Genomic DNA, 13,847 nt, shown 5'->3' with positions numbered 1-13,847 from the left:
CACTGTCACAGGTTCAAGGATTGCATGGGCAATGTGCTTGGGCATGAAGTCTGAAACAGTGATGCTCAAAAGAGCCCACATGTACAAAAATTCCACGTGCAAAGTGCTTGGTCAGGAAGTCCGCGTCGGCGATGCTCGGAATGTTTAGCCACGGAACTGTCCACAAATGGAGGGATCAGTCACGCTTTTGCGATGTCCGCGTCGCACCCGTTTCCACACTCTTTGAGATTACGGTGGTTGAGATGTTGAGAGCACGCAAGGACATGCAAAGAGCACACGATGCCCCTAAGGAGCAAGCGCCAAACCAATGGCAAAAGGCATTGGAGTCACATGGTGGATGTGGCCAATCGAAGACTCTGGAACAACCTCCAATCTGTTGCTTTTCATACACTTGTTTCTGTATGGAGGAGATAGCCGAAGCGGCAAATTTGAAGATGGAGAAATGCACTTTCTGACAAAAAATTCTTTAGAGCACATCAACATAGTTTTCAGAGTAGATATGTTGAAAATAGATAGGAAAATGAGTTATAGAAATTGAATATCTCCTTTTAAAAAAATCACACTGTTGACCATTTTTCGCTATGTGAAAGCCACGTCCCACCTTAAAAGGTGCGACAAGGAATTTTCATGCCCGTGCTCCTTAATGTTCCTGCATCTGCCCTGCAATGCCGTGTAGAACCCGCATGTCCCGCCCAAACGTCCCCGGCCCACGTTACCTCTGCCTGGGTCTGCTTCTGGCGGTCGATGCCCTGAGTGATGGACTTCCACGAGCGGCCCGACACAATGCACGACAAGATCTTGTAAAGCTCGCCAGAGACGCCCAGCTGGTTGCCCCAGTGCTCCAGCGACTCAAGGTCCCGCCGGATCAGGGATAGCCACAGGTTGGCATACTGCAGCCGAAACTGGTCCGTCAACTCCTGCACAGCACATTCAGACGGCAAGAGATGAAGAGAGCGTGGTAAGGCACAGCCGATCAGATTCCACGTCATGTTCCAATTATGCCGAGCTTTAAAGCGTGCATTAGCGAAACACTGGCTTAGCTCCTCAACCCAGTCTTTGTTCCAGATTATCTTGCAGCATTCACTGTTGTGCCACTTCAGCTGCTAGCTAAAATTCTCTTGCTCACGCCATCCAGAAAACTCCATTTTTCCTATTATGCAATACTGTTGTTGACTTTCATTACATTATTTACTTCTGAATTCTCTATCCCTAATGGTAATGAAAATATGTATGTATAAATAAATAAACAAACAATGAATTGATTTCCTTAGACAAACTTAAGCAATGGTTTGGTGCATGTATTTCTGCATTATTTCATACTAGTTTTGATGTATACCTTTGTATACATTTGTACATACAATGTATACATTTATCGTCCGCGTGGCAACATACCATAAAGCAGCCTCTCATTCCCGACGCAATTGGTTGATGCACAATCGTGCAACCCCTCACAAGAGTACGGGATATGGATTTACACGGCGAGCACGAAAGTGTCATGGCCAGTTGTACGCATTTGTGCAGATGGGGAATAAATGAAAGGGGTAGGGGAGTGGAGAGTGAGTGTGGCGCAAGCTTACCATGACCCTCTAGATTTCAGAATCCGACAGCTGGCAAATGCCAAACATGACAACGGAATGGTGCATACGACGCCTGTCTTTACAGTCTGTGCCGGCTACGCACGGAGTGGTGATTGAGTCACATGATGTGCAATCCTTTTGTTTGTCACACAGACTGGCCTTACGATAACTCACCTGCCGTAAAGTTTGGGTAGCCCTCTCTACTTTAGAGAAATACTGGAAAGCGGAACTTTCTATGCAGCAAGTAAAACACTGCTGTAAAACACAGGTCTGTTATTAAACTGAGAACCTCATCGGTATTAAACGCAACGCAGCATCTCTAATTAATCAGTTTCAGAGGAAAAAAAAGCAACACTTGATTATATGCAACAGAAATTCTATTCATAAAAAAATATTTTCCAGATGTACACATACTAGAACTGTGCAGTAATCAGTGCTGACCTACTAATTTGGAGTTTACTTTAAATAGAATAGACTGTGCTGTATATCTTTATCTATATGTACACAAGTTACTGATGGCCTGCTGCATTCTTGTTATGCCATGCTAGGAGTCCCCGAGTGTTCACAGCACCCTGTTTTCTTGCTCAATATTAGTAAGCATAAAATTCAGTGAAAATTTTCTGTATATTCAATTCAACAGAATAGATTCAAAATCTACTATTTAGTATTTGCACAACCCTGCTTCCATTCCCTCTAAAACTAATAAATTAGTGATGTTCTGTTGTACTGAATACCAGTGAGGTTCTAAGTTTAAGAATGCACATGTGTTTTTCATCAATCTATTATTTATTGCATAGAAAGCCTTTCTTTTCAGTTTTTATTTATAATACACAGGGCTATCCCAGCTTCCCAACCCCAGTTGGGTTTCTGTAAGGTCCGCGTGTCACACGACTCAATCACCACTCCACGTTTAGCAGGTGTCAACACTAAAGAGCAAGCGTTGTATGTGGTATTTTATTGTTGTGTTCGGCATGATTTGCTACATGTCAAAGAATCCGAAATCTGGCGGATCACGATAAGTTCACACGATGCTGCCCCCCCCCCATTTACATTGAAAGAATAAACTTCACTTTATCATTTGCATACTTTGTTTTGTGCCGTGTTTTGTCTGCAATTAGTCTTGTTCTTTAGTAATCAGTGTAGTGCAACTTCTCAGATTTAAAAGACCAACTCGCCCCTCTACAGGCCTGCTCTAAGGTCATGGTCTATAGGTCAAGTCTACAGGTCATGACCTAAAGCTATGCCAAGACTATAATGATAACCACAGTGCAGAGAGAGAGCTGTATTCATCTCTACAGCAATACCTTTTATAATGCACAGAAATTGCAGTGTAAGAGCAAGGACAGCCACACACTAAAATTTGATTTTTGCCCCTGTTTAACATGCTTTGAGGTACTTTGTACACAATTATATGCAGTCGGCATCAAAAGTTTACAAATTGCGCAATGTAAAAAAAAATAAAAGAAGAATATTTCTGCATCCAGGTGTTTGTATTTCTGGCTTTTACAAGCCCACAACATAGAGCTGTATAGTTTTACTGGCTATGATAACAAACTGCTCTGAGATTAAATGTTTTCTTTGATTGTCAGAAGTGGGCCCACACAGTTATTGTGGAAACAAGCATCTATCTGAAACGAGTGCAGCAGAGCAGCTGCTGCCATCCGGTAGAGCCTAACTAAGCTTGCAACAAAATGACTTTGCATTAGGGAGTTTTGTAAAAGCCTGCCTCAAATCTGCATCGTAATGTGCTTACTGTAGCAATGTGCAAATGACTTTAAAGCTGCATCAAACACGACGGGTTTCCTGTGATCTTTTTCTTTGCCCACATATCCCCCCAAAACTTATTAAATAAGGCACAACACTGAATTTGCTTCCTTACTTCAAGGTTAACAATGCATTAGTTCTATGAATGAGTGTTGGGCACTTAAAAGCACTTCGACAAACCGGAAATTCTGTGACGTCAAATTTGATTAGAGGTTTGACAGTGCAAGCAAGCCTGTTTTCACATCTAAAATTTCTTGTTATTTTTACACATAGAGTGCTGCAACTGTTTGATCTTTTGGCACAGTATCAAATGTATATCTGTACACCATGTGATCACAATTTCAATTGAATTCATAAATAAGTATAATGAAGCTGGTTTTGTACACATCAATGCAGCATCCAGGATAAAAATGAGTGAACAAGTTTCATTAATTTTTTACAGAACAGCCGTGCCTGCGCATATAATTCAGCATAAAGACGCTTCCACCATTAAGACTTGCAGCAGGTGTTTGCATGTTCGCCGCATTTCAGGCACACAAAAAAGCATTACAAAACAAGGGCATGAGAGGAAGACTGCGCGCTATAGAATGTGCCCCCCTAAATTAAATTTACGATCAGAACGGTCACAGGTTTCTTTACTTCTAATGTGCGAAATCTCTCCTGCATAACTGCACGTTGGATCAAGAGAACGCAGTCCAAACTACAACTATGGGATCTGCTGTTCTGATCAATGAGGGTTGCAAGAAGGTACCCACTAATGGCAAATTATGTGCCAGCAGTTGAGCACATGTATTACAAGGTAATTCTAATGTGTCACAGTGGCACTGTCAACAACCATGCTAAATATTGCGAGAATGGACATTGTCCGAACTTATTTTTAATTCGACAGCCTCCTTGAGCAAGCTCCAGCCCACACTGAACTGCAGCACAAACAAAAAGATCGCAAAGCGAGGATACAAAGGAACCTTGGCCAGATAGAAATGCAACAAAAGACCAAGAACAACAAATGGGGGACCGGCAGCATCTGTTTATCTATGGCTATGGCCTCTCCGCTGACCTCTTGGATAATGACGATAGTGCGCTTTAAGTTTTGGTTTGTTTTACTAGCTAGGCAGCATGAATGGAACGACGCTTTCGTTCTTATGCTTTTTAGATGGAGGCTAGGCACAACTTTCCACTAAAATGCCATTTCGGGGCACGATAGTGCAAGGGGTTGCTTTTGGTGCAATTGCCACAGCTGTTAAACCACTGCATATGCAGTTGAACCTCGCAATAACAAAATCGCCAGGTAACGTGAAAAAATTCACCTTTGTGAGAATTTCGTTGTTGTGAAATGAGACAGCACATATATGTAATGCATCGGAGAACGAAACTTTACTGTCAAAATTCCGTTAGCCTACTTTGGCAAGCTTTGCTTGAGGATGTAGAACCGCATTGCCGACAGTACAAAGTGTGCCGTATGTGTCGATCAGCACTGGCAGCACTGCCATGGATTCTCGGTCATTTGCTTTTGGAGATGCGATCACTTTTGCAAGATTTTTGCTAACTCTGCACTGGAAGCAGAGCAACAACACTCCACGAATGCAGCAGCATTTCTGCAGCGCATGCTGTTGCCTGTAGGCGCTGACACGTCTGGTGCCGAGAGAGAAAGTGATCGTATCTCGTATACCCGAAGGTAGCCAGTAAAGATTATGGCCCCTTTGCGCAAATCTACATCCAGCAGCGAATCCACATGCGATGTCTTGTTAGGTGGCACCAAAACCAGCGTTCTCAGGACTGTGTATTCGCAGGACGACGGCTCGATCATGGCCCGATGTGCGGCACTCGCCATAAAGAATTCCACGTCGGTGGGACATGGATTTCCTAATTTTTTGCTGCATTTTTCTGGCAGAGGCACACATTACACATTGCATTTGATGTGCATAAACCGTCGTTACATGTCGGTAACAACATGTTGCCGCTTCAAATGGGTGATAAATAAACAACATGACGGCCATGACGTGTTTCTGGCACGATCGCTGATGGCACTTCGTTGCTTTTTAAACAAGAGCAATTGCATTTGAGCACATTTTGGAGCCTGCTAGCCTTGCATGAGCACGAAATATTTGGGGTTTCATTCTGGCAAATTTCGTTTATGTGGGATTGTAGTACAGTGACATTTCATTGTAGAGAGATATGAAATGCATTGCATTCTATGGGGATACAAAAATATTTTGTTGTCGCAAGAATTTTGTTGTTGCAGGTTTCGACTGTAGCAGCCTATACAGGGCTGTTTCAGGACTAGTTTTACAGAAACAAGAACAAAAAAAGGAAGAAGAGAAAAGGCCTGCCTCAAAGCTGCTATGACTCCTAAACTGTACTGTTAATCCAACATCAATAGGTACTGTCAGCATTACGTTACTAACAGTATGAGTACTGTCAGCCTACAACAATGGCAGTACCAATTCTGCCAGTATTACAATGCTGGCAGTGCTAATGCTTCTAGCCCCTGTAGCAGTTGACAATGGGAGTGAGCCCCGCACCCACCGTGTACAGCCCGTGATCCAGCAGCACCAGCGTTGGTCCCGTGTCGCCCTGTCGCACCAGCAAGTTTCCCGGGTGGGGGTCACAGTGTACGTAGCCTTGCACAAAGATCATTTCACTGTACAGCTGACCCAGACGGTTGGACACCTGGGAGGGAGGAAGGAAGTGATGCCAAAAGAGCAACAAGTTTCACTGTGAACATCGGCTATGAACTAGAAAATGGGCCACTCATGTTCATTCTCAGATCGCATCAAAAAATGCGATCTAGTCGACAACTGATAATTCGGACTCCACAGGTACATAAATCAGGCTGAAATATTGAATGTCCTAAAAAAATATTTTTTGTTGACACTTTAGGGTGCATGTGCAAAAAAAAAAAAGAAATGCTTAAATCACTGCTGGATGCACATCCTCTTACATGCAACCAAGCCCGTCTGTATTTCTGTCAGTGCCATTTTATCACCACTCCAGGACTTGAAAGGCCCGAGTCAGATCCACCTGTGATGGCTGTGAAGCCGTGGCCCATCACCATCCAAGCCAGAGTCACTGTTTGACGACAAGAGCACTCGTTCAATTATTTTGTCATTGTCCAGCTCGGCACAGGTCATCAATGATGTCTGCATTCGAGCTTGTTATAATAGGCGGCAGTTCAGGTTCGTGGGCTGAGTCTCACTTTGGGCTCAGCACCGAAAGCAAATCTTGCGTGAGGGAAACAATTACTGAGGGTGTTCTGCCGAACTGCTTTTCACATATCGACAAGAATGCTCACGGCCGACAAGTCCACACTGCTCTTCATGATACTGTCCAAGCACAGCAAATATCATGAGGGGCAGCAGGTGAGAACGATAGAGCACTTTTAAATTCTTGATAACACCTTGATCCAACTGCTGGAAAATGCTGGTTTTATTCGGCGGCGGGAATTAGATTTCGATTGCTTTACGATTGCTGATCAGGGCATGGGCACTGTAGTTGTCAATGAACAGCAACGCTTCGAGCTACTGAGGCTCAAACTTTCAGCCTAACTTGCGAATGTACACTTCAAAGAACTGTTGCATGATATATGCCTTAGCGGGCCTCTTCGATTAACAGTCCCTGACAGTCCCGAACTACTTGGGACTGCTGTCTCGCATTTGATTTTCTCAAACAGCTTCGGAAGCCCCGCCCACAAGTCCCAGAGCTGCCAGAATCGCATTTGTTTTTCACGGACCGGAAGTCACGAACTGTCTGCACAGTCTCAGAGCTGTCGGCAGATATTTGCTTGAACTTGTGCAAGCAGCTAACAGAGATGACTGCTGTCTTAAAAAGATGTGCACAGCATTTGACGCCATGTTGTGAAGGACATGTGTGTTTTTACATACTTCGCGCATTCAAGAGCCAAGATCGTGCACTCAGCTATTGCTTCCGTTACATCAGTGCTTCCTGTGCCACCATGCGAGTTCTTACGAGCTGTCTAATTGCTGCAGCTTTAGTGTTTGTGTCTTTTACGAGAGGAGCACAGCAATCACGTGCACAGATTTACTTTCCTTGATGTGTTTGACAAAATATGTCATGCTTATTGCTATATGTGCAGTAAACAGGTACATTTTTCTGTTCAGGTGAGTGAACCTGGTGGGTGAAGAAGCATATATTGCATGTGGCTATTTCATGCCGGTAGCTGGGGTGGAATATAATCAAACCTTTGCCCATTTTTGTTGACATACAACTGAACCTCGATATAACGAAGGCAGTAAAATCAACAATTTGCTTTGTTATATCAAAATTTTGTTCTATTGAAATTCGACTTTTATGCAAATAAGTACAGTCACCAATCAATTTTTCTTACACAAAAAGGGGCTGTTCATGTCCGCGGGGTCACACATGAGGGAAGAAGTAGTAGTGGACGCGTCTCACATGTGCTTCTCGATTTTTCGGCAAAAGGCCCGGTAATTCACCCCAACTCATGCAAGTTCTCACACAACGGCATCCGTGAAGTTCCAAGGACCGTGTGGATACCAAAATTTGAGGTGGGAAACCATTTTTCTCCGATTTAGGAGGATTTTTTTCTACGAGCACAGTGTCGCTGCGAGCTAAGCCTAAAGAAAGCAGGGCCTAGCGGCCGTGCTTAGGCGTGCTCTGGCGGGGCCATCGACTTTGCCAGGACCTAGAGGCGAAGTGCTTCAATAAAATGGCGTCCACTATGCGAGTAGAAGTGGAAGGTGAAGAAATAATGCCGGAGGAAGTTTCCAAGAAGTTTGGCTGGCGCGTTGACGGGGAGAAGAAGATCCAGAAGCAAGAGAGCAAGCTAAGTCTAACACTGGTCAATGGGGGGCTGGCGGCTGCCGGGCATCGTCACCCGCAGCGGAAAAATTTCAACAGCAGGCTACTCAAGGCAGCGAGGATGCCTGTGTTGCAGAGGCAAGATATCAAGATCGTCATGCATCCCAGGGGAGGTCTGAAACTTGGGGATGTATCTATATTCGAGATCAGCCGAGTCATCGTCGCAGCTGCAAACGTGAGTGGCGAGGAGGGGACGCAAGATGTTATCTGCCAGAACAAACAGCAAAACATAGTCGTTATCAGTACGTCTAAACAAGAGAATGCAGAGTGCTGCTCGGCAGTCAGAAGCTTCACTTTCAACGGCACGGCACACAAAGTCAGCGCCTACGAGACCGCCCCCCACGGCACCGTTAGGGCGTCATCAGGGGTGTCCCGATGACGAACACTATTCAAGAAATCAACGACTACATCGTTCAAGAGTATAATCCCACTGCTATGCAAGCCAACCATATCGGCAAGACGACGCGGGTGGTCATCGCATTCGATGGCGACAAGGTCCCGAACTACATCAGATACGGCAACCTGCTGGTCTAGTGTTTGCTGTATCGCAAGCAGATCGATATGTGCTACCGGTGTGGTTGCTTTGGTCACCGGATGGACATTTGTCCTAACCCCGAAGACAAGATATGCCGTGGTTGCGACATAAAGAATCCCGAAGACAGCCACGTTTGCAGTAACCCCAAGTGCAGCCTCTGTGGGGGCAACCACCTCACCGCGGACAAGGAGTGTACAGCGAGATTCAAGACGCCATATGTCGTTCATAAACGGCGTTGGGAACGTCAGCAACGAGAAGAGGTGCAGTAGCAGCGGCAGCAGCCGAGGGGGCCAGCATGGCAGCAGACAGCGTGGCAGCCGCCGGGCGGGCGTCGCAGCCGCTCCCAGACAAGGCGAGGGAGAAGCACGAGCGATACCATGTCAACATCGGCAGCTGGGGCTTGCAGGCACGAATCTTGTTCCGAGGTCCAAGTCGAAGATCCGGCAGAGCAACGGCACTGAGAAACAGGTGAGCTGGGCAGCGGGGTCTCCCATCACTCTCAACAATAGCAATTTCCCTCCCCTACACTCCTCCTGCCCTTCCAGAGACGAGTGTAGACACTGTTTGGAACTCAAGCAGATGATAGAGAGGCAGAACAATAAAATCAAGAGCCAAAACAATCAAATAAAGGCAATGATGGAGCGTATAGAGATGCTCAGTAGAACAAAGAACAGTGATAATGACGTCAGTGCAGTTAAAAGCGAAGTCCCCAAGAGAGACACCACCAGCGCTGCTCCGGCGCTGATCACGTCACCGGCGTTGACGCAGTCAGTGACGCAAGCTCCACAGACAGAAACGGCAGTTGTTACTATAGAGGAAGAGAAGGCCGAGGCCGCCATTTCTTCGACAATGGAGTCGGTCATGAACATGCTTACGCAAATCTCCAGCCAAGTTTCTCGAATGTCTGCGCCAGTGAACAGTCTAGCAGTAAGAATGGACAATGTGGAGGCCAAATGCAGCCAACTCTTCGTTAGAGTCATGACGTTGGATGCAAAAAATAAGCATCTCACCGTTGCCAAGATGAAGTCATCCCGACTTAATCTACGGGTCAGGCTGTGAAAAATTGGTTCCGTGCACAAATCTACCGCTCAAAAAGTAGAAAATGGAGACTAAAAGAAAGCAGAAAGAGACTGCGACGTTACTTCAATGGAACTGTAGGAGTATTAGAAACAAGATAAGGGAGTTACAACTATACATTGATAAATTGGACCAGAAACCAGGTATCCTAGCGTTACAAGAGACCAACGGCCGGGCCAAGCTCGCGGGATACAGTATGTATACGGACCCTAGCGAAAAGGGTACTGTGATCTTGGTCCGCAGCAATGTGGCGGCCACACAGAACATGACCGCTCAGCAAGGCTACGAACACACGCTCATCGAAATTCACAGCAGAAGAGTGGGGGATGACAAGAACATTTTCGTCCTGAATGCTCATTGTCGACCGTCCAGCAGGGTCATTGACTTTGAAGGCACCATATTGGACTGCATTAAAGAAGCAAGAACAAGACCGATTTTAGTGCTAGGAAGTTTCAACACGGCCCACACAATGTGGGGTTACAAATATTCGTCCAAAAGAGGAAACCAATTGGTAAAAGCTATAGAGGGTCACGACATGGAGGCAGTTAACGAACCGGGCGTACCAACCAGGACAGGCACTAGCACGGTCAGAGACACCACTCCTGATCTGACGCTAGTTCAGGGGAACCTCGACATAACTTGGTGTAACACGGGGGAAAATCTTGGCTCAGATCATGGCATCATTTGTGTAACCCTTGGGGGGACCGACATCAAGGCAAAACTGGGTCAAGCCAACATTACAGACTGGGACCGGTTACATAGAAGCGCAGACAGTGAAGGCGAGGACGAAGACCAAGACACCAAGACGTATGAGGCGTGGGCCAAAAAGCAACACAAATTTGTTAAGAAATTTACGCACAAGATTACTACGACTACGCAAGTTGCCTTCGTAGACAGCAGGCTTAGCCACATGTGGGCGGCCAGGCACGGTCTTACTCGAAGGTGGAAGAGGCTAAGACATAACAAGAAGCATCGCAGACGTATACACGCGCTCAACAAGCAGGTGACTGAGTATGCGGAACTATGCAGGAAAAATTGGATGAAGATGTGTGACGACCTGCAAGGCACACTGTCTACGAAGAAGACTTGGAAGCTGCTACGGCACCTCATAGGTCCGTTAAAAAGCAAGAGCGCATGTGCTTGAGATCTCAAAAGAACGATCAACAGTTACAACGGGGACGGGGAGAAGCTCATTCGTGAACTCACAAGTAAATACCTCAAGACCGAGAAGAGTGGTAACCCGACTCACGAGTATGAAGGGGATAGCAACGTCGAGATGGACGAAGCCTTCACCGAACTGGAGCTGGTTGCGGCCATCGATGAAAGTAATCAAGGCAGCGCACCGGGAATTGATGGCATTACATACAAGATGCTAAAAAATATGAGCGACAAAAGTTGAGCTGAACTGCTAAACCTCGCCAACGGGTCCTGGGAGAAGGGTTCGTTACCAAAAGGATGGAAAGAAGCAGAGGTGCATTTCATTCCCAAGTCCGGGAAACCACCCCACGTCGACAATCTGCGCCCCATCTCCCTCACATCGTGTGTAAGGAAGGTGGTCGAGCGTATGGTTTTCAAGAGACTACAGAGACATTTGGACGTCACTGATCAGACGCCACCGACCACGTACGGATTCCGGAGGCACCTGAGCACGCAAGACGTCTTGGTGCAACTACACAAGCTGGTTATCAAGCAAGCGAAGACTAGTACGCCAAGAGCTATCCTAGCGCTCGATCTCAAGGGGGCCTTCGATAGTGTCACACATGAAAGTATTCTCCGTAACCTGCTCCAAACGGGGTGCAGAAAGCGAACGTTCAAGTATGTGCAGGATTTCTTAAGCAATAGAACGGCAACGATCAAAATTAGAGAAGTCGAAACTGATAGCCCTGGGAGACAGAGGCACCTTGCAAGGATCGGTTCTTTCGCTGCTTCTCTTCAACCTGGCACTCCTACCTCTCCCGGCTTTGCTTCAAGACATAGAGGGCATAGATCACGCTCTCTATGCAGATGATGTCACTGTGTGGATGTCGAGGGCAGGGTCAGAGAGTTGGATGGAGGAGACCCTTCAGAGAGTGGCAGAGACCGTGCACTAGTTCGCTAAATCGTGTGGCCTCAGTTCCTCGCCACAGAAGTCAGAGTTACTCATCATCAAGCTAAGAAGAAAGAAAGGCGACCAAGAGAACGTCCGCATCACCATCGATGGGATGACCAAAACGCCAACCACGCAAGCACGTATCCTGTGTGTCATCTTCCAGAACAATGGCAAGGCGGGGGCGTTGATCGACAAAATCAAGGTTTCAACGGAACAAATTTCGAACTTGATCAGAAGAGTCACAAACAGACAAAGAGGATTGAAGGAGGATGATGCACTGACGCTCATCCAGGCCTTCGTGACGTCGCGCATCGTTTACGCGGTGCTGTACCTCAAGTTACTCAAGAAATACAGGGACCAGTTGACCGTCATTATACGCAAGGCAACCAAGATGGTGCTGGGCATGCCGAAGCATTCTTCGACCAACAAGCTTCTCGGTATGGCCAAGCACAATGTCGTTGAAGAGTTAATAGAAGCTCATCTGTCTAATCAAAGAGTTCGACTCAGTCAAACTTCGGCGGGACATCGCATTCTTGCCAAGTTAGGCTGGCAAGAGGCAAAGCGGAAGGAAATGGGGCCGTTGCCCAGGTTGTGGGCGCATAAAATCGACGGCAAGCCGCTGCCTCGAAACGTGAGGTCGGGTCGTAACGACAGCCGCAGAGCGGCTCGTATAGCAGCCTTGACGGAGACTTTAGATCAAATAGTAGAAGAGGAAGAGGGGGTCACTCTCTTCACAGACGCTTCGTTACCCAAGTTTTCATCGAAAGCCACGCTGGCAGTTACGACGCGGGATGTGCTCGTAACCTGCGCCTCCATCAAGACGTCTTTTCCGGAGGTGGGAGAAGAGGCCGCGATAGCGCTAGAACTCGCGCAACCCAAGGTGGGAAGAATTGTCACTGACTCACAAAAGGCGTGCAACAGCTACAGAAAGGGGTGGGTGTCTCTTGCAGCACTAGATATTCTCAAGAGTAAACGCGACGTACCTGAAAGGAAGGTAGAGTTGATATGGACACCGGCTCACCCTGGGCTGGAGGGCAACGAACTTGCCCACCAGTTCGCCCGAGAGATGGAACACCGGGTAGAGGAAAGTGAGCCACAGTCCATAATTAGCTATAGGGACATTACGAACCATCACAAGACGGAGAGGCGCCGTTACCCCAATCCTCACAAATCGCTTAGCAGAGAACAGCAAGCAATCTACAGGCAGATACAGGCAGGATCGTTCCCGCACTCTTACCTTCAAAACAAGATGTACCCGGAAAGGTACGGGAAGGAATGTAATTTCTGCAAGACTCAGTTAGGCATGCTCCAACAGGTCATTGGAGCATGCGATTTCGTCAAGGCAATCCCCCCACCTCTTACCTGCCCCACTACCCTACCCTATCCCTCATCCACCCTTACCGAGCGATGGGAGACCTTGCTAACCAGCCCCGCCCTTGAAGACCAGCTCATCCTCATCTCCAGAGGCCAGGCAGCTAGGGAAGCATATGGGTCCCATGAAGAGGGAACCACTTTCATAGACGGAATCTAAGAAGATGTCGAGCTCGGCTCAATAAAGTTGTTTCTCTCTCTCTCTCTTTCATGTCCACAGTAGCAATAATAGATCACTCTCAGCAAAGAATCTGTTGCAGGATATCATCCCGTAGCTGCACATGAATCAGTCACACAACGTAATGTCCAAGGGAAGCAGTAAGTCCAAGGTTGGCAGGTGATGCTAGTGACGCTGTCTGCTCTCCAGCATCTGCTGGTGTACTAGCCATTGTGTGTAGAGTCCCGAAGTTGCAGTCGGCAGCCAGGGTCTTCAGCGCCATGACCTAGGCTCTTACCGTCTCTGCCTCTAACTGGTCATGTTGTTGGAAGCGAGCTCGGCTGAAGACCTAGCATGGTCGCAAGTCGTAGTGTTTCTGAATTGCTGCAACAATGTCGTTGTAGGCCACTTCAGCTGGGCTGCTTGGCTGCTCCAGGG

General features: G+C 46.9%; 1 protein-coding gene across 3 annotated transcripts in view; it reads right to left on the bottom strand.

Annotated features, from left to right (window-relative positions):
• Positions 1 to 13,847, bottom strand: part of Adck1 (aarF domain containing kinase 1) — a 166,337-nt gene that overhangs the window by 19,625 nt on the left and 132,865 nt on the right. For all 3 annotated transcript variants that reach the window (XM_075698334.1, XM_075698336.1, XM_075698335.1), the window contains 2 exons: positions 5,868 to 6,011; positions 717 to 917 (listed from right to left, as the gene is read on the bottom strand). In XM_075698334.1, the coding sequence (XP_075554449.1) occupies positions 717 to 917; positions 5,868 to 6,011 (345 nt within the window). The remainder of the gene's footprint in view (positions 1 to 716; positions 918 to 5,867; positions 6,012 to 13,847) is intronic.

Source organism: Dermacentor variabilis, chromosome 7 (genome assembly GCF_050947875.1).
Source record: "Dermacentor variabilis isolate Ectoservices chromosome 7, ASM5094787v1, whole genome shotgun sequence".
NCBI classification, from domain to species: domain Eukaryota; kingdom Metazoa; phylum Arthropoda; class Arachnida; order Ixodida; family Ixodidae; genus Dermacentor; species Dermacentor variabilis.
This window is presented reverse-complemented; position numbering and strand designations above follow the sequence as displayed.